The sequence below is a fragment of the Channa argus genome, chromosome 7, assembly GCF_033026475.1.
Source record: "Channa argus isolate prfri chromosome 7, Channa argus male v1.0, whole genome shotgun sequence".
Classification (NCBI taxonomy): domain Eukaryota; kingdom Metazoa; phylum Chordata; class Actinopteri; order Anabantiformes; family Channidae; genus Channa; species Channa argus.
In genome coordinates this window covers 2,917,149-2,944,957 of record NC_090203.1, presented here as the reverse complement: position 1 = coordinate 2,944,957, position 27,809 = coordinate 2,917,149, and the positions used below count along the sequence as shown (strand labels likewise).

The following is a 27,809-nucleotide window of genomic DNA, read 5'->3' as shown; positions in this document are numbered from 1 at the left end:
CCTTTAACATCGAAAGACTCGCGAGAACTGAAAAGTAGCAACACATTTGCGCCTGCGCAATATCATTCGAAAACTTGCAAGGTGAGCGACGCTGTAGGGGGAGAAAGACAAACGCAGCGAGCAGAGCACGCAATGGCGACGGCGGCGACCACGGCAGGCGGAACGGGTTCAGGCGGACCAGCTACGGGTCAGGTCGGCGGTGGTTCTATGGTGGGGCGTAAAAAAGACGGCGGCCCGTCCACGAAATTCTGGGAAAGCTCAGAGACGATATCCCAGTTGGAAACGGTGCGGCTTTGGGTCGGAAAGCACTACAAGAAGGTAAGCTAGCTGCTGCTCTATTGATTTCAACGAAGGCCCGCGTCCCGCTGGCACAATGGAGCGCTAATAGCTTAGCTAGCTGCTGCCAAACAAAACAAGCTATAGTTGAGCTTTGGGTTATTGTACATCCGTGTATTGTTCGTAGTGTGGCGGGTGATGGGCGACACGGTAAAAACAAGTCTAAAACTTTACACAAAGTTGATAAACTGGGTTTGCACCTGAGCGCAGCGGTTTTAACGGTTACTAACGTTAGCTTAGCTTACTGCTAGCTATCTAATAGTCCCCTCCGTGAGATTACTAATAGCGCACTTGAGGGAAATGTTTACCAACGAGACTTAGCGTTAAACTGATATTGCATTCGACTCATGTGAGCAACGTTTGCTCAACATTTGCAAAGCACTTTAATAGGCGCCACAAAAGCTAAACAAACGTTATCCTTGGGAAATAATGCAGTCAAACATTTTATAGCATTAGCTCATGTTAGAGAACACACAGGACGTTCGTCAGCCGTGAGCAGCTTCAAAGCGCCGCAGTGTTTTGTGCTGCAGAGTAACGTTAAGCAGGGTTGACTTTTGTCAACACAGCAGCACCGTGTGCAGGCTTTGCTCTGCCACCAAGTTACCCCAACAAAGAACCCTGCTTCCTCATGCTTCCATCCCAGACCACTTACGTGCTTGGGTTGCTTACATTGATGAAACCGACAGATGGATATGAAATAAAAGGATGGGACAGATATCAGGATAATGCTTTTCACTGAAGTTTAAGCTATATTGTTGGCTCGGGTTTGTTTCTATCCACTCTCTTTAACTGAGATAGCTGAAGGTAAGAAAGCTAGAAGTGGGACATTGTCTGAAATGTTATAAATAGATCATCTCCTATTTTCTCGTAGCCATTACTTTTCTCATTACTTCCTCGTGCAGCATTACAGTGTTGGGCCTTAACAAGTAGACACAGTTATTGGAGGCCAAGACAAAAAGATCACAAAGGCTTGATGTTTGGTAAATGCCCCACAACAGCAGTCTCTGACTCTCTTCCAGCTTTCAGTTGGCTTTGTTGTTATTGACCGTGACCTTATGACCTCTCTATAACTGCAAGTGAAAATAAACCTTTAAGTGGCCCCTTCAAGTTAAATTTCTAAATATAATCTATACATTCTGTTAATACATTTAAAATTAATTTAAGATACAACTATTTTGGGGTTATTTTAATTTCTTTTCATTAAACAATTTAGGCTCTTACTTAATAGTAATATTGACTTCATCGTGTATTTTTAGCTCAGTCGATAGTGAAAATTACCTTCAGTTGCTTAACGTAAGATTATATTTGTGTGTCTAACAGTTTCACTAGTTTTACTTAATGATTGCTGTTAACTCTGTCTCCTCCCAGTATGTCCAGAATGACTCCCCCTCCAGTAAATCCTTGGCAGGTCTGGTTGTCCAACTGTTGCAGTTCCAGGAGGATGCTTTTGGACGTAGGGTCAACAATCCTGCTCTTACCAAACTTCCTGTAAGCACGACACACATATGTAAACATTACTTTTACATGAAATTATTAATTACGTTTGTGTTCTGATGCATTTATACTTGATTGCTGATTTGATGATTGTCAGTAAAATGTCATATCCTTATTCTTACTCCTTTCTTTTTCAGGCTAAGTGTTTCCTAGATTTCAAGGCAGGAGGTGCTCTGTGTCACATCTTGGGGTCGGTCTACAAGTTTAAGAGTGAGCAGGGCTGGTGCGTTGACTTGTTAAATTCCATACATAACTTAAGTTACATGATGCAGTCTTCATTTGTAATTCAGTTGTCTTTCCAAAACAAAGATTTGTTTCTTTGAAAGTCCTTGAAATACGCCCGTTCTTTACAGCAAATAAAGAAGGCTCATGTTTCTTGTAGTTGATTGGGCCGTAGTTTGTTAGGACTACTCCCTTCTGGGGCTCCTTCAGGGTCAGGACTATGTAGCTTTCAGTTAACCATTCAGGGTGGGCTCCATCCACTAGTAGCTCGTTCATTTTTGCTGCCAGGTGCTTATGGAGTGACATTAGCTTGTTTAACCAGTAGGCACAGATCATATCAGGGCCAGGTGCTGTCCAGCTCTTCATACTTGAGACCCTCTCTTGGATGTCTGTCAATGCGATGGTTACTTGATCTTGTTCAGGAAGGTTTCTGTGGTCTGCTCTCAAGTCCACCATGCACTGGACATTGTTATGTGAGGCCTCCTTCTCCCATATGTTTTTCTAATATTCTTTAGTCTCCAGCCTTGGTGGGTCTGCTCTCATGTTATTCCCCTGTCGCTGGTAGGGTATAAAAAGGGGAGATGGATAGATAAATGGATAGAAATAGGTGTGTTTGTGTGTGTATATATAGATATATAGAGAGCTATAATATATGGTGCTATTCATATTCATATTGTTTGTTTTACTCTTTTCTGTCTCCCTTTACCAGGCGTCGATTTGACCTTCAGAATCCTTCACGGATGGACAGGAATGTGGAAATGTTCTTAAACGTAGAGAAAAACCTGGTTCAGGTATTACTTTCTCCACAATTTTGAATATTAAAAACAAACAAAAATATTCTGCAATATACAAGCTGCTGTTTGATAAACTTGTGATATGGTAATAGCTAGTTGTACATAGGTTTCACTTTATTCAGTTATGACAGATTTTTACAGTTTGACAGATAAAGGATGATGGTTACGTTCTTGTTTTAGAATATAGCGCGGCAGCGTTTCTGATTTTACCTTCTTGTTTCTTTATTTGTAGAATAACTGCTTGACTCGACCAATTGTCTTCTTGTCACCGGAAATCGAGCAGAAACAGACCAGTAAGCTCAGAGACATCATCAAAAGGCACCAGGTGAGCCCCAGCTTACAAGGTTAAACTAGGAAATACTCTAGACTCAAACTCGCTATCTGCCTCTTTAGTTACTTCATATCTGTCCCCTGTAGGGCTCTATTACTGATGACAAATCAAAGGCTACTCACCACATTTACCCATCTTCATCTCAACAAGAAGAAGGTAGGCTAGATTTCTCTGTAATTCAATTGTATATAGTTGTTTTTTTATGCTTTACAGAATGAGATTCACAATTTTACTATCACTGAATCTAAAACACGAAAGTGAAAAGTTTATTCATTAGTTATTAAAAATACTAAATACATTAAGCAAATGATAAATCAAATGCAGTTGTGTGATTTGTAAACTTCTTTGGTACTTTGTTGTAGTTGATATATTCTTTTCATATAATAATTGTAAAGATGGTTGGTCAGTGTTTGTATTTGTCGGCATCGATTCATGTGTTGCAGAGGAGTGGCTTCGTCCTGTCATGAGGAAAGACAAACAGGTGCTGGTGCACTGGGGTCTCTACCCAGACAGGTGAGCAGAGAGTAGAGACGTGTCTTCATCTTCTACATTAAGCATCTTTTTACTACATCGTTTTTCATTGTCACAGCATCAGAAGTGCACACAGTTGCACACAAACGGATGAATAAAAAATATTTTTTAAACAGTTTATTGTGTTTTTCAACAATAAGAAACTCCAAGCAACACGTGGTAACGCATAGTTGTGTCCTATGGATGATCAGAATTTAACATGGTCAATAACAACACCATTAAAATGATTAAAAATCATATTACAACAAAAGAGCTAAATAGGAAAGCCACAATTGTGGTATTGAAATATCATATATAGTGATATTTGATTGATTTTTACACTTTTAACCATATGAAATTTTTGTTAGATCCCAGATTTGCATTATTCATTCAAAACAAATTCATGTTAAAGCTTAATAACAAAATCCTCAAAAGTAATTTGAGACCAAATCTGTGTAAATCCGATCCAGTGGCATCAATATTATGGTACTTTAACGTGATCGTATTTGAGTAACTTCTTTATGTTATGCAGCATATTAGTAGTTGAAGCAATCGCTGAGCATTGGCTGTTTTTTTTTTTTTGTGTCATTTCAGCTATGACACCTGGGTATCAGCCAGCGAGGTGGACGGTGATGTTGAGGATCCACCGAGCACTGACAGACCTTGGAAGGTGAGAACTAAGGACTGCAAGCAGAGCTGGACTTGAAGCTTTGGCGTTGAAATGATATTGGGGATTGAAAAGAAGTAAATTATAAACCAAGTTAAGTCAGTACACTGTTTATTTTCAATTTTTATGAATGACTTTTATGTGTTTAGGATTCCAGGGAACACTTGAAGAAGAGGATGGCGGCCTCCACTGGCTTAATAAAAACCTACTGTTATATAAAATTAAACATATACCATCAGGAAAAAAGCCAAGGCGCAGTATTAAATAGGAAATCAATACGTTGTTGTGTATGGCAATTGTTATGGAGCTGCTCCGGGCAAATGTGATTATAGCATTGCCCCTTAAGAGAGCTATCCTTCCTGTGAGTCTCTTCTACTGGGAAATGATAGAAGAAAAACATGGCAGCAAATTAAAGGCTTTAGATGCTATCAAAATAATCTACCAGTGCTGAAACTTAATTGTGATGAACAAACCTCCTCACCATCCACGGCTTCCTTCTCGCCATCAGGTCCATGCTAAGTGGGTTTTAGACACTGATGCCTTCAATGAGTGGATGAATGAAGAGGACTACGAGGTTGATGAGAACAAGAAGCCAGTTACCTTCCGCCAGAGAATCTTCCCCAAGGAGGAAGAGGTAGGTGCCTTGCTGTGTGACCAATTTTCCAAAGGTATTTCAGTAACATGAAAATCCTGATTGTAGATTTTCCAACCCAGTGCTATCGTTTACATGTTGGATGATTTTTATCCAAAGCGACATAGAAGTTAGGTTCAAAGAAACAGTCCGGGATTGTGATTGAAGCAATGACATGATACTAAATCAATGTACAGTGTCTGCAAGAACGGCTCTGATTGAGTCTAGAATTATATTTGTTATGAAAGCTAATATTACAAAACATAAAACTAGTCAAATATTGGCCATAAACTCTGTACTGGTGGGCAGGGGAAATAATTATAATGGTACCAAAGTAAGTTTAAATGCTATGGTTGGAGTATTTTTGCTACAAGTTTGTTTGTTGCATGCGGCTATGCCCTGTAGTCTGTGTGTTGTCCTCCTTTTTTTTTTTTGCATCTGGTCTCTGTCCGTTGCCCATTTTTCCAAACCTTTCCTCACTCTTTGTCTCCTCGTCTCAGGGTTTCTGTTGATGTGTCAAGTGAAAAATTCAGAAAAATTCAGAGCTTATTAGCAAAAAGTATGTTTACTAACCACACATTACTTTTGTAGGCCAAAAGCTTTCATGTGATTCCAATTATATACTACATAGAGAACTGATTTCGATTTTATTTATCAAAATACACAAAGCAATATAGTATATGAACTAAGTCAATCAAACATTTCAAGGGATAGGTGGTAATTTATCTGCTGAAGACTTTTAGCTTATAAATGTTTCACCAAAAGCCAAAAATCAAGAAGTGAAAGTAAAGCTGTTTTGATGGGGAGTAAACAGGAACCCTGATCGTCTCCACAACTGCCACAGCATCCTCCCCCTTCCCTGCCGTCGTTCTCCCACTGCTCCCCCCCCCCCTTGTGTGTGCAACCGTTTCATCCTCTCATTCTGCGGCTCTTTCTCTCATCCTCCATCCCTCGCTCCCTGCGCTGCACGGGGTTTGTCTGATCAGTCTTCCCGTACACCTGATCGCAAGGAGCGCAAGGCTAACTCTGCCGGAAAGAAGAGGAGGCGCTCACCCTCGCCACCCATCACTCCTGCCGAGTCCCGCAAGAAGGGAGGAAAGAAGGGGTAAGCAGGCCAGTTGTTCGATATTCTGTAATTAGTAGTAAGTAGCCAAATAAGTTGTAATAAAATAGAAAGGGTGAGTGTATGTTGCTGACTTTTGTTTCCTTCCCCCATGCTACGGAAATCTGTAGTCATCTTAACGGAGCTAAATTATCACTTCACCACTGGCCTGTAAAAAAATGACCTTTAATTGTAAAAAGGTCAAGGTCATTCAGCAGACATCGCTCAGACGGGAATAATTAGTACGAGTTGTGGGGAGTTTTTTTTTTTTCCCAGTCGTGGGCTATGTCAAATTTTATCTTCTATTGAATGTTTATAGCAACGAGAAGAAACTTGCTTAAAATTTTACTAAACATACAACAGACGAAAACGGTGACAGAGTAACAATCAAGATGAATGCTGGTGTCAGGCCACATCTGCTGAAGCCTTTCTATTCTACACAACTCACGAATACAAGTTTGAGGAAGCTGTAACTCTGAACACGGTTTTCATGAAATGTACAAGAGGTCCACTACTAACTCGTCTGTTGGGGTTTCCAGTTTCTTTTTATCTCACTCATGACTTGCCTGTCTGCGCGACAGGAACCCGGGTTCACACTGGAAGCGTCGGGGCCACAGAGGCGAGGAGGAGGACACAGAGGAGGACATCACTAAGGACATGGACGACTCGTCGGCTGGTGCCAGCATGGAGGAGGGCAGCATGTCCAAGGGTAGGGCTGAGTGAGCACTTTTCATCAAGACATGATCACGAGTTACCCAGTTGAGGCAGTAGTTACGGAAAAGAATCAGCTGGGGTATTGATTGTATTTCAGTGGCATCTGCTATCGTGATCTATTGTGGTCTCGATTTAATCAGGTAATCGATCATAATTATTAGCATCTCATTACAGTTGTTCACTTGTTTAATTAGTTCAACGGTCTACAACTCAGTAACACATCTGAAATATATATTACTTTGTGCTTAATGGATCATGTGAATTATAGATTAGTTTTGTGTCTGTAATTATTACACTGATTTTGCAATCTGTATGGCAGATATTTTGCAGGTGTAGTTGTTATATCAGATTACTGAAGAGGGCGCAAGATAAAAATGCACTAAGGCAAAGAGGAAGGTTGTGCACACAATTGAACACAATTTGCAAATTCCCATGTAGTAAAGGTCAGAAAGTTGTTGTTTTTTTTGGTGGTGTTTTTTTTTCAGGGAAACGCAATATTTTAGGGTGCAAACAGCTTCTTTTTCTATATAAGCTACTATATAGTAAAATAATAATATTCTTGTAATCTTGGTAGAAATATGTTCAAAAGGGGAGAATGTGATAAGATTCTTGGTCATAAACTAATGACCAGTGTATTGTGTGAAAAATTATTTTCTTTTACGTTTTCATTTTCACTACTGTCTACTTTTTGTCTAGCTGGTTTAATGCATTAATATTGGTCTCCGTATTTTGCATATGACTGTAAATTATTGTATTTCCCAACCATGGATATTTATAGGTCACTCTATTTCTAATAGATATCTTTTTTGTTTTTATCTCTCAATGTTTCTTTTTTTGACCTAGTCATTCATATGATTTGTTCAGTGCTGTACGTAATAACATCAATCAGTACAATCTTTTTAAAGGACGTCTTCACTGATTTTGAACTTGCTACTTCTGCCTCTAGTTTGTACATGTACATAAATGCAATTAAACTTCCCTTTGATTTCCCTATATGAAAATATCTCTACTTCTAGCTAAAAATGTCTCTAAATGACATCACTTGGAGGAACCTTCCAATTATGTCATCTTGTTGCTCACTATGGACTTTGTAATCATGTTCAACCTGCTTTTCCAGAGCTCCAGAATTTGAACTTTTTAATTGTCATCTGGAGGAGTTTTTCAGCTAGAAGCAGAGACGTATTAGTCCCAGAAGTCAGAGAAAAGTTTAAAAGCATTAATGTACATTTAAACCCTAAACTAAAACAGTAAAAAGCAAGTTAAATTTTTTTTTTTTAAATTTACTTTTTATTTTTATTTTTTTATTTCCCCTGTGGCAGTCTGACACTCAGGTATGAAGATGACTAGAAATCTGACAGCAGTCAAACACAATGTTAAAAAAAACAAGGAAAATAGCCTACTTTTTTTTTCCTAAAAACAATTAAAGATGATTAGGGCATTTTTCTTAAAGATTTCTAAACACAGAACACTTCGAAAAATATATAGTTCATTTCACACAATCATTGTCAATCTCTTTCAAAGTCCTCTTTTTCAAACCAGAGTACTGGTTAATTCCTGCTGGGCTAAGGCTCAATTAAACTGTCCTTGACATTTGTTTTTTGTTTTTGTTGTTGTTGTTTTTGTTTACTTTTTGTTGTTTTGGTTACATAATTTTTTAAAACCTTTTCAGTAGTTTCTTTTTTTCCTTTTTTTTTCTCCTTTCTCCATACATAGCGAATTCAAAGAAGGACAGTGAAAATACGCCGATGAAAGGAGGAAATGTGGGTGACCTGGGTATGTATCCGAGACGTGTCTGTACTGTCTGTGTATCGCTTTAGACTTGTAAAGATGATTATCCACCATTTGGCAATTTGAAGTAGTTCAGCTGAAATGTTTTTTCATTTTTTTCCCCAGATGATATGGAGGATGACTCCGTGCTGTCTGGTGGAAAGGTAAGATGGCTGACTCTGCCTTTGTCAAATCTAAACAGTAGGTGTGGAGGGCTGGCTGAGAGGGGGGACAATGAAGTGTTACATTAGGCTCTGATACAGCGAGCTCACCTCAAAGAACCAGCAAAGAAGACCAACTGCTGTGTTGGCTCAAGTTTTTTATTAATTTTTTTTGGTCTGGACGAACAAGTGGCACTCGAACATACAGAAAGCAAAGAGAGAGAGAAGTGTGAGAGAGAAGTTAATAGAAATTGGCCGCATATATACAAAATGTAAAAAAATAAAAAAAGTGGTATTAGTTTCCCAACTTCCCATCACTCTCACTCACCACAGATGGGTCTAATCAAGGATTTGTCTGATAACAGGGCTTCAGAGTAATGCTTCCTTGTCCGTGGCAGGTAAACTCTGTGATAGGCCAAGTTGAGTGCATTGGGCAGGTGCCCAATCCGGCATGTGAAAAATAAATGACGGTCTGTTTCCCAAAAATTGCTTTGTGTGTCATCACTCCAAAAATTGGGTATTTCTCTGTAGAGCTGCAACATCTCCAAGAGTTCCAAATCTCTCATTTCCCATGAAAAGGAGACGGGGTCCTTTGTATTTTTAATTTCATGCTAACCTACCCCCATCTACTAACATGTTTTGTCATGTCAGTTTTCTGAAGAATCATTGAGTTCTTCAACAACTTTTACAGACATGAGCAGCAAACGCCAAACAAATTTTTACTCTGAAAGTGGTGAATTAGCTGGGTTGTTAAGAAAGGTGTAGAAAATAATAATGGAGAATCTTCATATTTTGCTTATTGTTTAGCGCTGTTAGATGCTAGCATGTGTTTGGTTAAAATAGAACTGAAAGGTGTGAGGACAAACACACAGACTTAGTCTTTAAATTTTTCCCTGCAGCAGGATGAAGCCGCCTGAATTTATTTTTTCCTTTCTCTCCCTTCAAAATGTGATCTGCGTATCAAATGTATTGAAAGTATTGAATGGTCTGCTTTTTACTGAGTATAACAAAAAAATCAGCAAATCCGAAGATTGTTTTAAGAATTAAAATCAAATGTTTATATTAAGTGTCACTATACCACTTTATTATATCTGCCCTTTCAATCAACAAAAAAACGGATACAACATTAAATCTGTTATCTTTAACTTTAAATACAGAAGCTCACATCTTAAGACAAATTCAGTAATTGATTCAAAATTAAAATTCCTTAGTCACAGGAATGAAACTTTTTTTTTTTTTTTTAATGAATCAGTGGACTGAGCTGCTGACACCAACAGGCTCTATAAACCGATGAGAAGGGCCAGTAGTGCTTTGGGGTGGAGCTGGACACTTTAACAACAGTAATTTAATGTATGAAATTGCATAAAAAAAACATTGAGGTCTTTTAACCTGTCTGACTGTGTCTGCAGGATGATGAGGAACAGGGAAAAGCTGAAGTCAATAGGCTGATGGACGCCAGTGAGGACAACGTAACTGAACAGACTCATCATATCATCATCCCCAGCTACTCCGCATGGTTTGACTACAACTGGTAAGAGTTAAATGAGTATTAAAAAAACCTTACTGAACAAATATTGTTTTCAGATGTGCCTTTTTGTTTCTTGCTTTCTGTAGGAACTTTAAAGTCCTGCCATAATTCTTGTGGGCTATGAAACTATACTGCAGTTTCATTTTAAAAATAATACATTTTGTGAACCTCAGGTTATTGTTTGTTTGTTTTTTAAGTTGTATTAGTTGGCTTTTTCTTTCTTAACAATTGTATGTGAGATGACTGTTGCCTGTCACTGACAATCAAAAATCACTCAAATTGCACTTAATCAGGTTCCAAATGAGCAAACTTTCCAAAGTCACTTTTTCAATAGTTATAAAACGCATGTCCCTAATTTGATTTCTGTTTGCACATCTTTTTCATTTCTTTTTAGTATCCATGAAATAGAGAGACGAGCCCTGCCGGAATTCTTCAACGGAAAGAACAAATCCAAAACTCCAGAAATGTGAGCTTATATACACACACATCCATTGATTGCAAATTACGCTGAACCATCAGATGTTGTGTTGCAGTAGAACCATTGTGATTGATACCTTTTCCTGTTTTGCTAAATGTCTTTGTGGTTCTTCTTGTTCCTTAAACAGATACCTGGCCTACCGTAACTTCATGATAGATACATATCGGCTAAACCCTCAAGAGTATCTCACTTCCACTTCCTGTCGCAGGAACTTGACTGGGGATGTCTGTGCCATCATGAGGTGAGCTTATGTGCAGTTACAAGGCTTAGCTTGGATGATTTGTTTTATTATATAGGTATATATTTAGGTATATATTTAGTAAAATATTATTTAGTACTTATTGCAGAAACTGCAAGAAAAAGTATTACAATGGTTGGAGTAATTTAGGAGTTACTACGAACCCCTTTATATTTAGATAAAGAGAATGATATTCAGTTTTTGGTTCTCTCCAGGGTTCATGCATTCTTGGAGCAGTGGGGTTTGGTAAACTACCAAGTTGACGCAGATAGTCGCCCATTACCCATGGGCCCCCCGCCCACGCCTCACTTCACTGTCCTGGCTGACACACCCTCAGGCCTCATGCCCTTGAACCACCGACCTCCACCGGTAACGACTTTATTAGGGGGAACGATTTTGCAGCTAAACAGTTAAAACCTGATGCATCACATTTCTACAAAGCTGATCTACATCCAACTTCAGTGCTTATCCAATATAATTGTCTATGGCTAAAACTAACATGTCATTGTTGATTAATTATTAATTGAAAAATGGTCACTTGTAAGAGATCACATTGTGAATTTTGCCTGTCTGATAAAGAGCCAGTGGGATTTGTTTTTCATGCAGCAAACATTGCATTCTTTTTCATTATTTGTATGATAAACCTCTTTTACAACACAATGAAAAATGAGTTAGAATGTATTCAAAGGTTAGAATGCAGAACTACATGACCATTGTTGGTAAATGGTTTGTGTTTCGTCCCTCTAGATTCCTCCTTCACAGCCTCCGATGCTCAACTTCACAGATAAAGGCAAAGACAAGGCCATTGACCTGCAGACCTTTGGCCTTCGCTCTGATCTCTATAAGAAAAGTGCCAAGGTCAGCGCGTTTGTTACTCAGCACCTGCAATGCTTTTTCCAAAATATGATTTTGTTTCTCTGAAGCTGGTGAGATGCAAGCATGTAAAATGTCCCAAAGAAGACTGAATGTTTTTCATCTTACAATATTAAAGCATGTACGTGTATGTTATGTAGCTTTTTGATCTTTTGGCTTTGGATCCCAGCAGGCCAAATCTGCCACCTCCACCAGGGAATGGACGGAGCAGGAGACTCTTCTGCTGCTAGAGGTAAGTCTGTGGGACAACTTTTAACATGTTCTTCCTCACCTGTTAAAATGCGCAATTCTTCAAGCTTTGGCCTCTGCACACTAAAATGCAATTTCTGTCTCCATCTGGCTTTAATTAATACTGACGGAAACAAAAGATTCATGTTGCGTGTTCCCCTCCTTGTTACCTGGATGACAGCTCTTTTTTCTTTTTTTTCTTTTATCCTTCTCCTGCTTATTTCTTCTTTTCATAAACTCGTTAAACCTTCCTTATGGTCCCTTTGTTGTTTTGTCCCTTTGTCATTCTTGGTTACATAAGTCTTCTTTCTCAAAGCTAATTGTGCAGTTTCTTGCTCCATCCCATCACCCTCGAACATTAAATCTCTACCCCATCCTTCTTTTCAGTTGGCTCTCTGATCCTGTGAGCCTTAAGAAATGTTGCTCACACTGACGGAAGGTCTTGTGACCAAGACTTTCATATCAACTTTTTTCACTTCTTAACAGGCCCTGGAAATGTACAAAGATGACTGGAACAAAGTGTCGGAGCATGTTGGTTCACGCACCCAGGACGAGTGCATATTGCACTTCTTGCGGCTGCCGATTGAGGATCCGTACCTGGAGAGCACTGAAACATCCCTGGGCCCTCTGGCCTACCAGCCCATACCTTTCAGCCAATCTGGAAACCCCGTCATGAGCACAGTAGCCTTCCTTGCCTCTGTAGTCGACCCCAGAGTGGCCTCTGCTGCTGCTAGGGCAGCGCTAGGTGAGAGTTATTTTTCTTCTTGGCGTGTTTGAGTTTTGCAAATGTGAGATTTTGGAGCTTATTGGCTACTGTGATAAAACATATTAGGGCTATAATTGATTTGTTGCATTTGGATTACTGAATTTAGAAATTGTATTTAGAAACTGTATTTAGAAATATTTATATTTATATATATTTATATAACAGTGATCAACAATTGGAAAAAACTTGATGATGATGTTGTATTTCCTGCACTGCCAGTGTCACCATTCACTGTTGAATGCTATAATCTTAAAAGCATTAAAATATGTGCAATTGATAAATAACAAACAGCAGAAGACAGTACAATTCACAATTTTTAAAGATGAAGACCAAACAAAAGGATAAAAGCAAGAATAATAATTTTAATGATGCAATGTTTGTTTGAAGACCTGTTAACTGTTAAACGTCACATTAAATGTCTCTCTGTCTGCAGAGGAGTTTTCTCGTGTGCGTGAGGAGGTGCCGGCCGAGCTGGTGGAGGCTCATGTGAAGAAGGTGCAGGAAGCAGCCAGGAGTACAGGAAAGGTGGACCCCGCCTTCGGGCTTGAAAGCAGCGGCATTGCTGGCACTGCCCCTGAGGAGCCAGAAAAGACTGGTGAGTAACATGTGACAAGATGGAAGAACAAAGAGTCCCAGGTTATGCTCTTCTGTCCAGTCTGGAAACCATCACTAACCATTGAGTTCAGGTGTAAATTTCGGGTTTTAGCCTTATAGCATCTAAAATGTGATCTAATTTATAGTAGGTTTGGTAATGTTGTGATGTCTGCAGCCACTGGAGGGCAGCAGATGATAGCAGTCTCCCAAGCTTCTGGACACAAATTACTGCCTTGTCTGTCTGTGTGGATATGTCGAGGCCAGTTTGATTCTCACGTGTGTCTGGCTCCGTCTTCACCACATAAAGCAGCAATCATTAGTCTTTTATTAACAGTTGATGGGGATGCACATGGTAATTTTTACCAGCTGGAGAGCGAGCAGTAAAAAAATAATGGTGTTTGTGCGCACACGTACAGTACGTGTGCGTACAGCCATGGTAACCGATGGATTAAAACAACAGTGGCAGATGGGTCGGAGAAGTGGGAGGAGGGTGAGCAGAAAACTGGGTCATCACTCTACCGTGTGCTTATCCATCTTTCCCTTTTGCTCTGCTTTCTTGAAATCATTTCTTTCTTACATCCTTCTCTCACTCACGCTCCCACACCTGCAATGCTAATCCCGTATTGTACCTGAATGAATGCACTAAGAGCCACAGTAGCAATCAATATGGCTAAATGCATCCAGCTCACTATCAATATTCAAACATTTAACACATGCACAAGTGCACCCGGGGCATGGTTTAAAAATCAGTGTTTGTGCACGTGCAAATGATGCCCTTCCCCGTGGGCATGTTAGCTTAAAATGCTCTTAACCTTAATTTTCTCTCTTTTTGCCCCTAACACACTGCTTTTTGACTGTGCTGACCTCACAAAAATCTATAAAGTAATTTCATTTCAACGAGGACAATATGTCGCTGTGGCTGTTACACGTGTTCTATGAATGTTAAAGAATTAGATTTACTCTGTTATATCTGCGTGTATTAGACCTCACCTGGCTGAACACACTCATTTATGACCATCAAATCTGTTTTTGTTCCCCTGTCATTTCTAGAATCCACAGAGCCAGAAAAGATGGACACGGACACAGACTCCCAACAGGCTGATAAGGTGATACTACCTTTTATTCTGAATACATTCTACATGTTTTTGAAGACCTGTGGTCTTTTGAATTATAATATTATATGGAAACCAGTTCAAAGATGGGGCTGACAATAATTGATACTTTATTAATTCTCTACACTCTGTGGCACCACCCCCACAAGCACATTTTTAAAAAATGGGCCACAAATCTATACTTTTCAATAAGCTAGAATTCAAAAAGCTAAACACTATTTAGGCAAATGCTTATCAGAAAGTAGTAAATTGTGCAGTTGTTGATGACAATTTCCTTTTTTCTTTTGGTACTCGTGTATGTATTTCCAACAGGAGGATAATGTGTGTGTGGAATTTTCTGAAAAGGACCAAACTGGCAAAACATGTTCACGTATTTATGGAACATGTCAGTGACTGAATACTTTTGGCTCATTAATGTGTTTTTTTTTTTTTTTTTTTTTTTTTTTTTTTTTTTTTTTTTATTATTATTATATACACAGCCAATAATACTTGCTGGTGGTGTCACTTTATTGCTTGTATAATACTTAATTTTTTTTTTTATTATAACAGTTTGGAAATGTTGGCTTAACTAAAGCAAAAACTTGAATCTTGAATCATAAAAAGTACTTGTACTTCTGTCTGATATTTAAAAAAAATTTAAACAATTCATTTTATCAAACTAAACACACACCAGACCTCTGTCTATAGTACATATACTACAGTACGTGTTTCTATCTGTTTAGGAAAAAGGTTCAGTGACATGCTATTTATATTTGCTTCTGAATGTGTCTGTCCAACATTTGTCCTCTTTCCCACATTTTAAGTACATTTTTCCACTAATCTACGTTTGGCCCGTGTCTTGGAAAGGACCGGCGGCAGTAAATGGCATTTAGCAACCGTTAGATTGGATCAGGGCTCATTAGCATCCATTAGCTAGTGTCAGACACTTTGTGCAAATCAGAGTGATTGTCCCTAAAATGTGAGTAGGGTCACACAACCTATTTTTCCCTCTTCCTGAGCATTAGCTGAATGACCACATTTATGTGTTGTGGTTGTTATTTAGTGGTGTTTAATACTGATTGTAAATAATTTGTAACTTCCTGCATCTTTTGTGTCTTCGTTTACTTTCTCATTTGTGGTTTGCAAATATGGCGACCCAGTTTTTTGGTTTTATTTTTTTTCATACCTAAATCTGTCATATCTTCTTAGATCCAAGTAACAAATTGTTGCATATGCTGGTTACTTCCTTTAGTGTTGGCACTGGCGACTTATTGTTGTTTCTCTGTGTTCTCCACTTCCAGGCGGAGTTGAAGGATGAGGCGGAGAAGCCCAGTGAGTCTGCGGAGAAAAGTGACAAGACAGAGGCCACAGAAAAAGTAAAAAAGGAGGGAGCAGAGGTATCGGAGCAGGAGGAGGAGAACGAAGAGGGGGGGGAGGCCAAGACAGCTCCAGCAGGTAAAACTGAGTTTCGTTACCAATTATGTGAAAATGTATTGCTACACAGCCCCATTTAATAAGCTCTACAACCTTTCATTTCCAGTTAGGGCTGCATCTAACCATCACTTTCAAGTTTGCTGAAGTTATTTTCTTGATTGATTAGTGTTAGAAACCGTTGTTATATTAGACTCACAACAAAGTTTTAAAGAACAGCAACTAATACTTTTCCCAAGAATCCAGAACTAAGTCATAGTTGACAAATACACTTTAAAAATACTTGATTATTAGAATAATGAATTGTGATTATTGATCTGTTTCACATTCAGAAGCCTTGTCTGTATTTAGTTTTGGCCAACACAATTGACCTGTAGTAAAGTTCCTTCCAGGATTTTGCAGATTGTGTTTGTCACTGTTGTGGCCTAAAAAGCTTTATCATGGCAACTTTACCGAAAACTTTCAATGCAAGTTGCATTGCTTTTGTTGCGATTGAAATTGCAATAGGCAATTGTCAATTGTCAATCAGTTGTGTAATCCACAACATTATACATGGTTCAAAGCAGTTTACCCCTGCTTTGTGCAGAGCATTAAGTTCCCTTACACAGTTAAGTTTAGCAGTAACTTTCAGGACAATCTGGTTGCAGACCTTTCCAGGAAGTTCGCCAGTCTCCTGCATATTTACAGCAGCTCCCTGATCCCTGCAAATATCCTGGCATTGAGAGGTTTCTTGTCTCACCATTAGCTGACCTATCATTTATCTTTGTGTACAGGTTTTAACTTCAACAAAGTGACAGTTTGGTGATGGTTTTGCAACTACAGCATCAACAAAATGATGTGACAGGGTTTATACAGTGTGAAGGCAGATCTGTTTTTACTGTAACTGTACTGTTTTGACATGAATCTTTTCCTCTGTCAGACAAGGATAAGGAGGACGCAATGGAGACCTCATCTTCAGAGCAGGAGAAGGAAAAAGAGGAGAAGACTGCTACAGAGGAGGGAGAAGACAAACAGAAGAAGCTGGAACATGACATTGGAGAAGGAAATATCGCCACTGCAGCTGCTGCTGCCCTTGCATCTGCAGCCACCAAGGCCAAGGTGAGACTGAACCACACCAAACACACATTTTCTACACGAGTTGACATTTTGAAAATTTATCTCTAAGTTATTGGTTTGATCCAGTTCAGTTTTTAATAACCTCGGTAGAAGAGAATGTGGACACAAGGCAGTAACCTTCACATTTTCTCAACTGTGAATCTCTCATTCAACTATAGATGATGTTCTGTAGCGATTATTAAAGGGTGTACTTTAAAAGTGGTGAAATACATCAAGATCAGGGTTTTACCACCAGAATAAATTCTAATTCTGCTGCCAAAATAACTCAGGAATGAGCTGAACCTACGTGCAAAGCATCTTGATAATGCAACAAAGTGCAGCATTACATTATTTGAGACTGATCATAAAATTCTCATCACTATTTCTTTGTCTTGTCAGCACTTGGCAGCGGTTGAGGAGAGGAAGATCAAATCTCTGGTCGCTCTGCTGGTGGAGACCCAGATGAAGAAGCTGGAGATCAAGCTGAGGCACTTTGAGGAACTTGAGACCATCATGGATCGAGAGAAAGAGGCTGTAAGTCAAAATGATAATCTCTCTTATTGAATGTTTAGAGATTAAAGGTAGATATTATTCACCAGCAGTGGCCCTGCTCATTCAGGAAAGATGGCACCGTATCAATTGCTTACACTCACACTTGCTCCACATTCATTAGGGCTTTTAGCTGTGTTTATTAATAATGTAGGTCATCCTACAGTCACGGTGTCGCATTATTACCAATGCCAATTTAATGTCTAACTCAAAGCTGATTGCAAAACTAAATCTGGTTTTAATTTTATTTAAATTTTAATTGCATTATCTAGTAACTGTTCAAAAACTGTTAATGCATGTAGACCTAACCACAAACTTTGCATCATCGACACTATGTGAATAATCAAAGGCAATAAGCAGGTTTTAGAAATGCAGCACCATTAAGAGAAACCATCTGTTTTAGTTACAAATCATACAGATGCCAAATCAAACCAGAAAAGAGATCCATCCCCTTGTGTCACGTATTTTCCTTTTTTTGTGAGGTCAATCACCATCACTACCCAAATCTCACTGGTATCATATTGTTTGCTGCTGTTAAAAATACAGCATAAATTGGGGAACATTTAATAATCCAGAAAATACAAGCCGAGCTAATGCTACTTTTGTATAAGGTATTAACGATCAACATTTTTCTGTGTTAAACCAATCTTCCACCAGTTATTGTAGCCCTCACTATTAATAATATTTTCTAGCTTAGTTGTTGCAAAAACTAGATTTGGTGGTAATTGCTAGGATTTTCCAATTGAGAAAGATATTTAAAAAATTGTAAGTAAATAAATACTTTTTGTATTTTAAAGTTCCTGTTTCAGGACAGTAGCATAGTTCTAAAACTGTACTTGCTGAATTGAAATAAGTGGTCAGTATATATTTAGAGATTATTCGCCAGTGTTGCTGCCTGCTTGATTCAAATCCTACACGGAGACTGAAAAGGAGACACAGAATCACTTGTTTGTGAGGAAGCTGCATTTCAAATAAAACATTTTCCATTCCAAAGCAGCTGTAGGCCAAAAAAAAAAAAAAAAATGGTTAGTTCCTCTACATGGCAAATGAACAGCCCTCAGCTCAGTGTGTGTTCCTGTCCTGACTCCGAACAATCCTGGGAGACTCAGAGTGTAAAACTGTTTTCGTGCAGAGGCATTGGGAGCACAGCCCAGTTTTACGACTGTAAATACTGCATGAAAGGGATTCTGGTTTACATAAGCCTTCTGAAGACTGGTTAGAAACCAAGCCTTTGCTCCTACTGCACACTGTTAAACACTGAGGTTCTAAAATTTAAAAAAAACGTACGAAAGAGACCCTGGACGTCACAGGGCTGTACATGTTTTCTCTTCTGCGATTGTACAATGTCCACTAGAAGAATATTGTGTTAAAAGTGTTAAACTTTATAGCATTGAACCTTTAATTAAACCCTTAATATTTATCCCTGCATCAATCTATGTATCCCAATAGGGTTAATAGATTCAATTTAAATTTGAGGAGTGACCCCCCATTGGCACCTATACAAACTGTCCTCCGATATATCAGAACGTAATCACTGTTCTGTCCCCCACCAGTCATTAATTGGTGACTGCCACTTCTCTGTGTTTGTTTAAATAAATCTCTTCATTCTCTGTGTTTCCTATTTCTTCTCCCTGTGCAGTTGGAGCTACAGCGGCAGCAGCTGCTCACAGAGCGTCAGGCGTTCCACATGGAGCAGCTCAAATACGCTGAAATGAAGGCGAGGCAGCAGATGGAGCAGCAGCAAGCTGCCGCTGCCGCCGCCGCCGCTGCTGCTGCTGCCGCGGCCGCACAGGCCCAGGGGCAGGGGCCGGGGCAGGGACAGACCCCGGGATCTGGACCTCACCCAGGGCCCCCTCCACCAAGCATGCACCCTGGAGGGCCCACGGCACACTACGGCGGGCCTCCCTCCCACCACGGAGCACCCCCTCCTCACCACGGAGGGCCCCCACCTGGTGCTGCCATGCATCCTGGCTACCCTCCGATGGGTCACCACTCTATGGCCCCTCACCACCCAGGACAGACAGGTGAGGGCTAGAGTAGAGAGAGAAAATATGAGCGACAAAGAAGAAATTATGTGACAAAACTGCGCCTGTTGTTTTGGTATATAATTATTACATTAATGCTATATTTAGCTCAGAACAGTGGCCTGCTAGACAACAGACTAGAAAGATTCCACTAATTTAATGACTTGTTCTTATTATTATGTTTAAACCCTCCGTTCTACATTACAGGACCAATGGGACCAGGCCAGCCAATGCCTGGACGTATGATGGCCGGTCCACCCTCAGCTGGCCCCCCTCCCGGCGGCATGCCTCCCATGATACCCCCACGCCACCCTGGGGCTCCCAACGGCATGTGTAAGTCTAAATCTCCTTCTGCCACTCTCTGTCTTCATGTTTGAATTCTCTGTGTTTACATGATTGTACATTGTGTACACAGATTGGCAAAGTCGTGCTGCCTTATTTTTGGTGCTGTGTACCCTGTGTAACTCACCCAAAGCTGTATACTTTGTGGAGATGTCCCCTTATTTACACCACAGCTTAAAAAAAAGAGTTTCTCGGAATCCGAATATTGCTGTGATCCAAAAGCTGACACCGGTATTTACTTTGAATGTCGGCTGAAGCTAAATGTTTGGGTTAGTGCTGCTGGTAGGCGTTACGTCACACCTGCAGTGCACTTTCCATTGAGGGCATAGCCCAACAGTTTTACACGTAGGCCATTGGCATAATGACTTTACATCATCCTCTAAATTTTGCATCGTTAGAAGTTACGTGTTTGTCCTTTTTATAATTTCCTGATGCTTTAGATGGAGCACGAGTCCCTTGAGCCACTGTAGAGTTGCTTTTACCCCATAATGTTTTTTCTTTTCCTTCCACTAAACCTGAACCTTCCATTTTCTAGACCCTGGCCCACCACCTGCACAGCCTGAAGCAATGCCCCCTGTTCCTGTGGGTCCTCCAGCACCCCCCAGTGGACGAGTGGCCGACAACTAAGATCTAAAGACACAAACACACACAAAACTAACTCTGTTTCTGAATCAGAACCCCCCACCCCACCCTTTTGATGGCCTTTGCTACTGGCTCGTTCTTTTTCTTCAATATTGAAATTATAAACTTTATCTCACACACATACACACACTCAGGGTTGAGTGGCAAGGGTGACCCAATATTTCACATGCATCCAGACTTCCTCTCAGGGCACAGCAGCAAGGGTCGTCTAGTGATCAACACAGTTTTCTGTTCTGTTTAGCCAGATGGAAGCTGGGGATAATGACTCTTTGACCAGAAAACAAAATGGGGAGGCCGAACAGATAACTTCTGTCTGCTTCACTTTTTTGCGCTTCCAGTGTTCTTTTAAATTACACTGTAACCCCTCCTGTCTCTTTAAGACACACACCTCTTCTTGTCTGGTGCCTCTTTCTCCAAGCCAAATAGTAGGGGGAGCTAGTGAGTGGAGAGGGCCAGGTGAGATCTGCAGAGGTGTGTGTGTGTGTGTGTGTGTGTGTGTGTGTGCTGAGCAACCTAAGCTATAACACAGTACCACGAATCAAGCAGACGATTTAATAATCGACAATAATCTCAAAAAAAAAAAACACACACACAGAGAGGTCATTCAGCCTGCCCCCACGCTTGTCTTGTCGATTATCTACCTCTCGCTCCTCTTTAAATTATACACTGTAAATCTCTGTGTTTGAAAATCTGTGTGCAAGACTGAGGGGTTTTTGATGGTGGTTCCATTGTCTGCTCTGCCTTTTCGGTCCAATTTGTGCCTCCATTGCGTTTCCATTTTAGATTTTAAGAATGATTGACTACAGCTGACGTGCTGAAATAACACACTCCTTGGTCCCAAAGATGACATTTGGAAGTTTACTTTATCAGATTACCACCCTTGTGTCAAGGAGAATTGTAATTCCCCATACTAGAGAGTTGTGTTTATTAAAAAGAGTGAAAGAGTGATCTGCAAATGCACATTAAGTTTTATATAATTTGACATTGTGGCTTTTTCTGACTGAATTGCAAAGATATGACTGTCTGTCTCTATATTGTTGTTAGAATACACAAATCCCTACCTACAAGATGTTACTCCACCCTTCAGCACTTGCTGGCCCAGTCCTATCAGTCTGTGGCACTTGGCTTCAACCCTTTCGTACGTAAAGATTGAAATCTTTGAGCTGTTGGGTGCTTCAATTGTTGGCAAACTTCTCTCAGCTGATTAGGTGTTGTAGCCTTTTGAACAGTAGCACAGAACAATTTGAGGCATTAAGTAAAAACCATCTGTCAGTCGGTGCAGCAGTGTGGTACATGGAACAGCAATGGAGCTCTGCAACAGTAGTAGTACATGATGGGTTTGAGTCTTCTCACAGGATTTGTCAGAAGTTAGAAAGTCTGAAATATTATGAGACTTCTCTAGAAGCCCAGTGGCTTCAGGTCTGAGGCACAAACTGAGGCCCAGTAGAAGGACAGACAGTCAAAAACGCAACCATTGTTCCTTCTGCCCTGTAACGCACACAGACATGTAAACTAAGCTGAGGCTCACACTGGAGGCTGCGTGCATGCACCGACTTGACCAGATCCTGCTACAAACCACTGGACAACCACACGCACATACATACATTTTCCTGCTGACCCTCACACAGCCAGACTGAAATACCCAAACATGAACGACACTCTTCCTGATCAGTGGGCTTCTAGATGTTTTTAGGTGCTAACACTGTAGCGAAAACACCTTGCCCCCCTTCCTATACCTGTCCTCTGCTCACAGTTTCCTCATGCCTAGTGCGGCCTACCTCGCTAACCACCACCATGCATCAACATTTGCTTTTAGTCACTAACCTCGGCACAACTTAGCAATACTCTCGCTCCCGTGTATGAAGCCCTTTGTGGTCTGTGCGCCGAAAAATACTGGGAGACCAACAAGAAGCAATCATGGTTTCACTGTTTAATTATCACATTCTGTGCCCAGTGGATGGTGCAGTAAATAAAAAAAAAATAATAAAAAAAGTGTAAATATGAGAACAACCATTGAACATTTATTTACTGAGCTAAAGCAAATGTGGATTATTCAGTAGACAGAAGTTAATTAAGTTCAGATGAAAATGCCAACAATTTGGTTCTAGCATTTCATGTATTTGCTGATTTTCATGTGTATTGTGTTTTAAGTTGTTTTTTTTTCTTATAATAGATCAACAGTTTTGGATTTTGGTTGGACTAACACAAGTTAAGATTGATGAGAGTTATAAAGCACAGGACAAATGGCACATCAGTACAGTATGTAGCATTTCTGTCCAATAAAACAGATCATTTATTAAAATTATCTGTCATTTGATGGAGATTGGAAATTGAATAGAAAAACTGATTTTACCACGAGTAGCTTTTGATTGAACGTCCCAGTCTTCCTCAGACTTTGGCGTTTGCCCGGTTCTTGAATGGTCGGTGTTCAGATTTCCTACTCTCTGAGCATTTCAGCAGCTTTTCTTTCTTGAACCTTTTATTTTTTTTTTGTCTGCTGAGGAAGATCTGGTCTGGTTCAAATCAAAAGCCCCAGAACTGTTTTTTGTCTGTCGTGTTGGTTCCAAACGTAATCGCACAGTTGCTTCCGACTGATGCAATAGTTTTGCCAAGTAGTCAGTCAGATGCTTTCAACACTGAACGCTACTTTATCTGTGGCTTGAATTAGCATCTTGGTTTTCCTTAAATTCAGGCCTCGAGTTAAACTGCATGTTGGCTTCAGAGGACAACGTAACTCCCAGGTTAATAATAGGCTCAAATAAAGTAGTTTTAATGTGAACCTCGACTGCTCCCTGCCGACTTTGCTAGCACTGTTAGTTCCTCTGCTACCTCTTCCTCGTTCATCCGCTAGCTACCTCTTCTAGAAATCTTCCTCTTGCTGTCTGCTACCTCTCTGCACACTCCTTTGCTACCTCTTGTTCCTTTCTTTTGATTCCGTCTTATTTTTTCCTGCCCACGTGACTGCTGCATCACTAACCGTTGCCCTCTTCTCCCAGCTGGTCAGAAGAAGAAAACACACAAACACACAAAAGTCATTGACTCTCACGCTCATTTACTCTGCCCTCCTTTCCCGTTCAACATCTTTCCACGCTTGTAATGTAATTTCACTTAAATATGATGGGAATTCCCTTTCATATATTATCTTTGAACTATACTTTTTGTGTTAATGGTAATGTATTTTTAAAAAGTTTTGTGTAGATGGATGTTATCTCTGTTCTTTGGAAGTTTTGTAGCATTTGTTTTCCCTTTTTCTTTTTTTTCTTTCTTTTTTTTAATTTTGTATGGGGTCTGTGGTACTTGGACCTAGACACTGTTGAATAAACTGTGTTTTGTATGAGGTTGACGTCTTGGTTTTTGAATACGTTTTCCTCGGGTCTTCGAAACACCGTTAGCCAGTCGTAAACCAGCCGAAGTCGCGAACGTTCAGATTACTGTGAGCAAAGCTAATAATCAAATCACTCTAATGAAATAAGTTTTTGGAATTTGTCTCCAGAAACACGATGCTTTTTCACTAACAAGTGAAAAATCAACACTGCTCAGTGTAAGGATTCTTGCAAACCAGTTTATACACAGCCTGCTCTGTCTGTTGCAGCCTGTTGTCATTATTTGAGAAGCTATAAAACATAAAAGGAGAGTAATTAGTTAATTAATTAATTAATTGGCTAAGTTAGCAGGTTGCCCAGAAACACAACTCTTGTGATTGTTGAAAAATGCTGCTCTGTAAATGGAATCTTATCATTTAATGCACGTTAATGTTTTTAGCATAGCGATTGTAAATGTTCTGCTGAAACGGAATTGAGGGAAGAAAATGTTAATAAGTACAAAAGTTCAAGTACTCTAAAAAGTATGTAATACTGAATTTGACGCTATTGGTAACCTAAATGTGCAGGTATAGTCCAGTCCTTAGGCAAAAAGAAACATTTCTAAAATAGGATTTCTGTTAAGACTTGGTGTGGAGGCGGGGAAACGGCACCTGATGATAAAGGTTGAGCTGATTTAACCACTTTTTTTTTTTTTTACAGTGATGGGTCGTTACAGTGTAATGATGCATGTAAGGTCTTTAGTTACAACTTGTTTTGAACCTATTTAGCAACTAAAGCTGTTCAGTGTCGGGGAGTAAAAAAATACATCATGTGTAAGTACTGCAGTAATCAAGTACATGTTCCTCAGTTTTACTAAGGTACAGTACTTGCATAAAGGTACTTAACACCTCTAGTTGAATTTGGATCAAATTGACTCATTCACAAGGGGACTGTAGGAATGGCCCCAAATCAGCACAGCTCAGGTGAGAGATCTGGAATTTTTATCCGTAATATGGGTCCAGCTAATGAAGGAAGTATTTGTAATCTCTGGATACAGGGTGTTTTTTTTGTGACAGGATTATTTGTAGTGTCTATTTCTGCTTTTGTCTTGGGATTAGTGACTCTACTATACAACATTTGCTCACACTGCATTCGGTGTGTAAATGTCAGGCTTATCAAGCTGTTGTGGATGTGTGTGTTTCATTCTTAGACTGTTAGACCGTCTGTTAGTCCTGAAGCTTTTTGCATTGTTAAGACACAAACAGTTATTGAATTTTTGGCTTTATGAGATTTGCCTCAGGCTTGAATTTACACTTACTCTTCTTGTGTCAGCCGTGTACACAGCAACCAATTTATAAGATGACAGAAGCAGTGGTGGAATGAAGTAAAAGTACAATCGTACCTGCTACAATATAAATATTGTTCATCGTGAAGGTTTCTCTTAGAGCTCCGGGTAATTGTGATATGCATTTCTCATTGTTTTTAACATTTTTACAAACATTCAGTTGAAAAATGTAAAAATGTTAGTTGTAATTCTGTACAAAGTATTTCGACTTTTTCCACAAAACTAACAATAGTAAAATGGTGTTTACACAGTATATTTGCAAATCTCATCAACCCATATTTTATTCAGAATAGAACATGAAAAATATATCAGGTGCTGAAACAGAGACATTTTAACAGTTCATGGAAAATATTCGCACATTTTGAATTTGATGGCAGCAACACATCTCAAAAAAAATGGAAGAGGGTGATGCCTACTATTGTGCAGCATCCTCTCTTCTAACAACTGTCTGTAAACATCTGGGAAGTGAAGATATCAGTTGCTGAAGTTTTATGAGAGGAATGTTGTCCCATTCTTGTCTGATGCAGGATTTTAGCTGCTCAACAGTTCTGGGCCTTTGTTGCCGGGGGGGGAAGTGTGCATACAAGAAGGAAAAATTATAAGAATAACACCAGTCCAGTTTAAAACCTAATCCCAGCAGGACAGCTCTGTAATCTGGCGAGAGGAGGGATTTCTCTATCCAGCAGATTGGCCACGAGGTTGTTATTGAGAGGGATGAGGGACCAGAATGTGATTACTTCTCCCGGGTATGGGAGGGGAGGGGGAGGGGGGGCGGTGTGTGGTCAAAGGCCTTTATTCATTTATTTTTTGTGCCAGATTAGCAGGGCAAGAGGACCAAACATCGCAGTGCCAGTGACGGTGCAGATATTTTATTTCATGAGTGGAGCACAAAGCAAACAATTTTTTTATTCCTCATAATAGTTTGGAAATAACAAGGTAATATAGGTGTAATATTTGGTTAATAGCACTGTAATAAGTGGGTAATAACTAGGTAATAAGATAATAAGGTAATATTTCCTTATAGCAATGTAATTGTTATCATGTTGATGAAAAGTAATATGATAGCAAAAAAAGTAATAACCAGATATATACAGGTACAAGGCCATTAACGGCTTTTATCTGAGCATTGGTGGCTGGGTGGGGCCACACCTGGTCGGGTGGGATTCGATCCCGATTGATTTATAATAAAATACCATTGTGGTTACTCTCTTCGAAAACAACTCACTGAAAAGTTGCCGTTGTTACCACATCCAACATTTAATAATTAAAGTCATTTCACTTGCACATGTCACCATTAGCAGGAAGCTGGCTGGAAATATTCCCATTACTTTGATTTTGTCGGGATGTAAGATGATGAGAACATTCTTGTAACGTGTGCGGGTAAGAGGTACGATTATTAAGACAGCACAGCAAATTTGAAGCTTTCGGAGACGAGCCCTAACAGACAGGAGCCCAAACTGGAGTCAATGAAGCTCGTTGCTGCGTGTGTGATGGAGGATATTTTCCATTTCCACTAGTGACTGGAGTTTCTTTCAGCATGGAGCAATAATTATAAGGAATACTATTCATACTGAACTGAGTAAAGAGTAATAAATTAAAACTCAATATACTTCCTACGTATATACTGTTAAGTGCTGCCAGATTTTGCTTTTATTTCCAGAAGATTGATCTGTATCATTGAGTGAAAGTGTCACTAACACATGCAGTACGCCATCTGAAAAGTCATGGGGAAGGTTCTACAACATGAAAATGAGTGAGCAGTAGTACAGTAAATGTACTAGTTAAGTTGTAAAGGTTTTAAGACAATGACGCAGTCATGAACGTGTTACTACGACAAGTGTGCAGTGAAAGATAAACTTGGAAAGTTGTTTATGAAAATGGAGTTTTATGTAGTTTCTTAAAGTCTTTTAGATGATGAAGTGAAGCTTCAGTACATGTTGAGTCGTTTCTGGCTGTTTAGGGGAGTGTGTCTCAGGTTGTTTAGCAGCCATCCAGTCCTTAATCTGAGCTTCTCTGCCGTTGGCTGGTTCTCCAGGATGAAGACAGACCGACCTCCAGCCAGAGACGCTACAAACTTACACCCATTTGCATTTAGCTGATGCCGAACATCTGACAGACAGCGAGGAAGACGAAGGTTGAAGGTTTTACACAAGGGCGTTTTAACTTGACACGCGGACTCAAACCGTGACCTTTCGCTTACAAGACTGACTCTCTGCAGTCTGCCACAATCCTGCTGATGTGTGAGCTCCACACATTTAGGGATGGATGTCTCGTTCTTTAATGCCTGACTCTCTGACTCCTGTTAAAATGATGGGAATGAGACAGACGGTGGACAGTGACTGAGACGTGTCTGCTCAGCTTTGAATAGTAAGATGAAGTCTGTATGTAGCAGTACATAAAAGTAGTAATACACCGATGTAAAAATACCCCTTTCAAAGTAAAAGTCCTGCATTTCAACGTGTTGGCAGGTGAATGAACTGCACTGGAAACGCTGCACAGCCTTTACGAGACCTTTTCCAGAACCAGTGCATCATATTTTCAGTATTATTTTAAC

At 39.8% G+C, this 27,809-nt stretch overlaps 1 protein-coding gene across 5 annotated transcripts; it reads left to right on the top strand.

Moving 5' to 3' along the window:
* The first annotated feature begins 68 nt into the window (after positions 1-68).
* smarcc1a (SWI/SNF related, matrix associated, actin dependent regulator of chromatin, subfamily c, member 1a) lies at positions 69-22,601 on the top strand. 5 transcript variants are annotated; one of them, XM_067511824.1, is made up of 28 exons: positions 69-318; positions 1,705-1,824; positions 1,968-2,053; positions 2,762-2,843; positions 3,079-3,171; positions 3,264-3,333; positions 3,585-3,690; positions 4,282-4,357; positions 4,863-4,988; positions 5,996-6,090; positions 6,669-6,796; positions 8,515-8,574; positions 8,695-8,732; positions 10,139-10,260; positions 10,652-10,723; positions 10,863-10,976; positions 11,189-11,342; positions 11,721-11,831; positions 12,016-12,078; positions 12,561-12,819; positions 13,274-13,435; positions 14,485-14,540; positions 15,827-15,980; positions 16,876-17,054; positions 17,451-17,585; positions 19,240-19,624; positions 19,832-19,957; positions 20,502-22,601. In XM_067511824.1, exons 1-28 carry the CDS (start codon positions 133-135, stop codon positions 20,591-20,593), a joined length of 3,450 nt encoding a protein of 1,149 aa, XP_067367925.1. In that variant the 5' UTR covers positions 69-132; the 3' UTR covers positions 20,594-22,601. The 5 variants fall into 5 exon arrangements, with proteins under 5 accessions (XP_067367925.1, XP_067367928.1, XP_067367926.1 ...); XM_067511827.1 differs by having other exon boundaries at positions 70-318; positions 3,621-3,690; positions 5,972-6,090; positions 12,019-12,078; XM_067511825.1 differs by having other exon boundaries at positions 70-318; positions 3,621-3,690; positions 5,972-6,090.
* Positions 22,602-27,809: the final 5,208 nt, after the last annotated feature.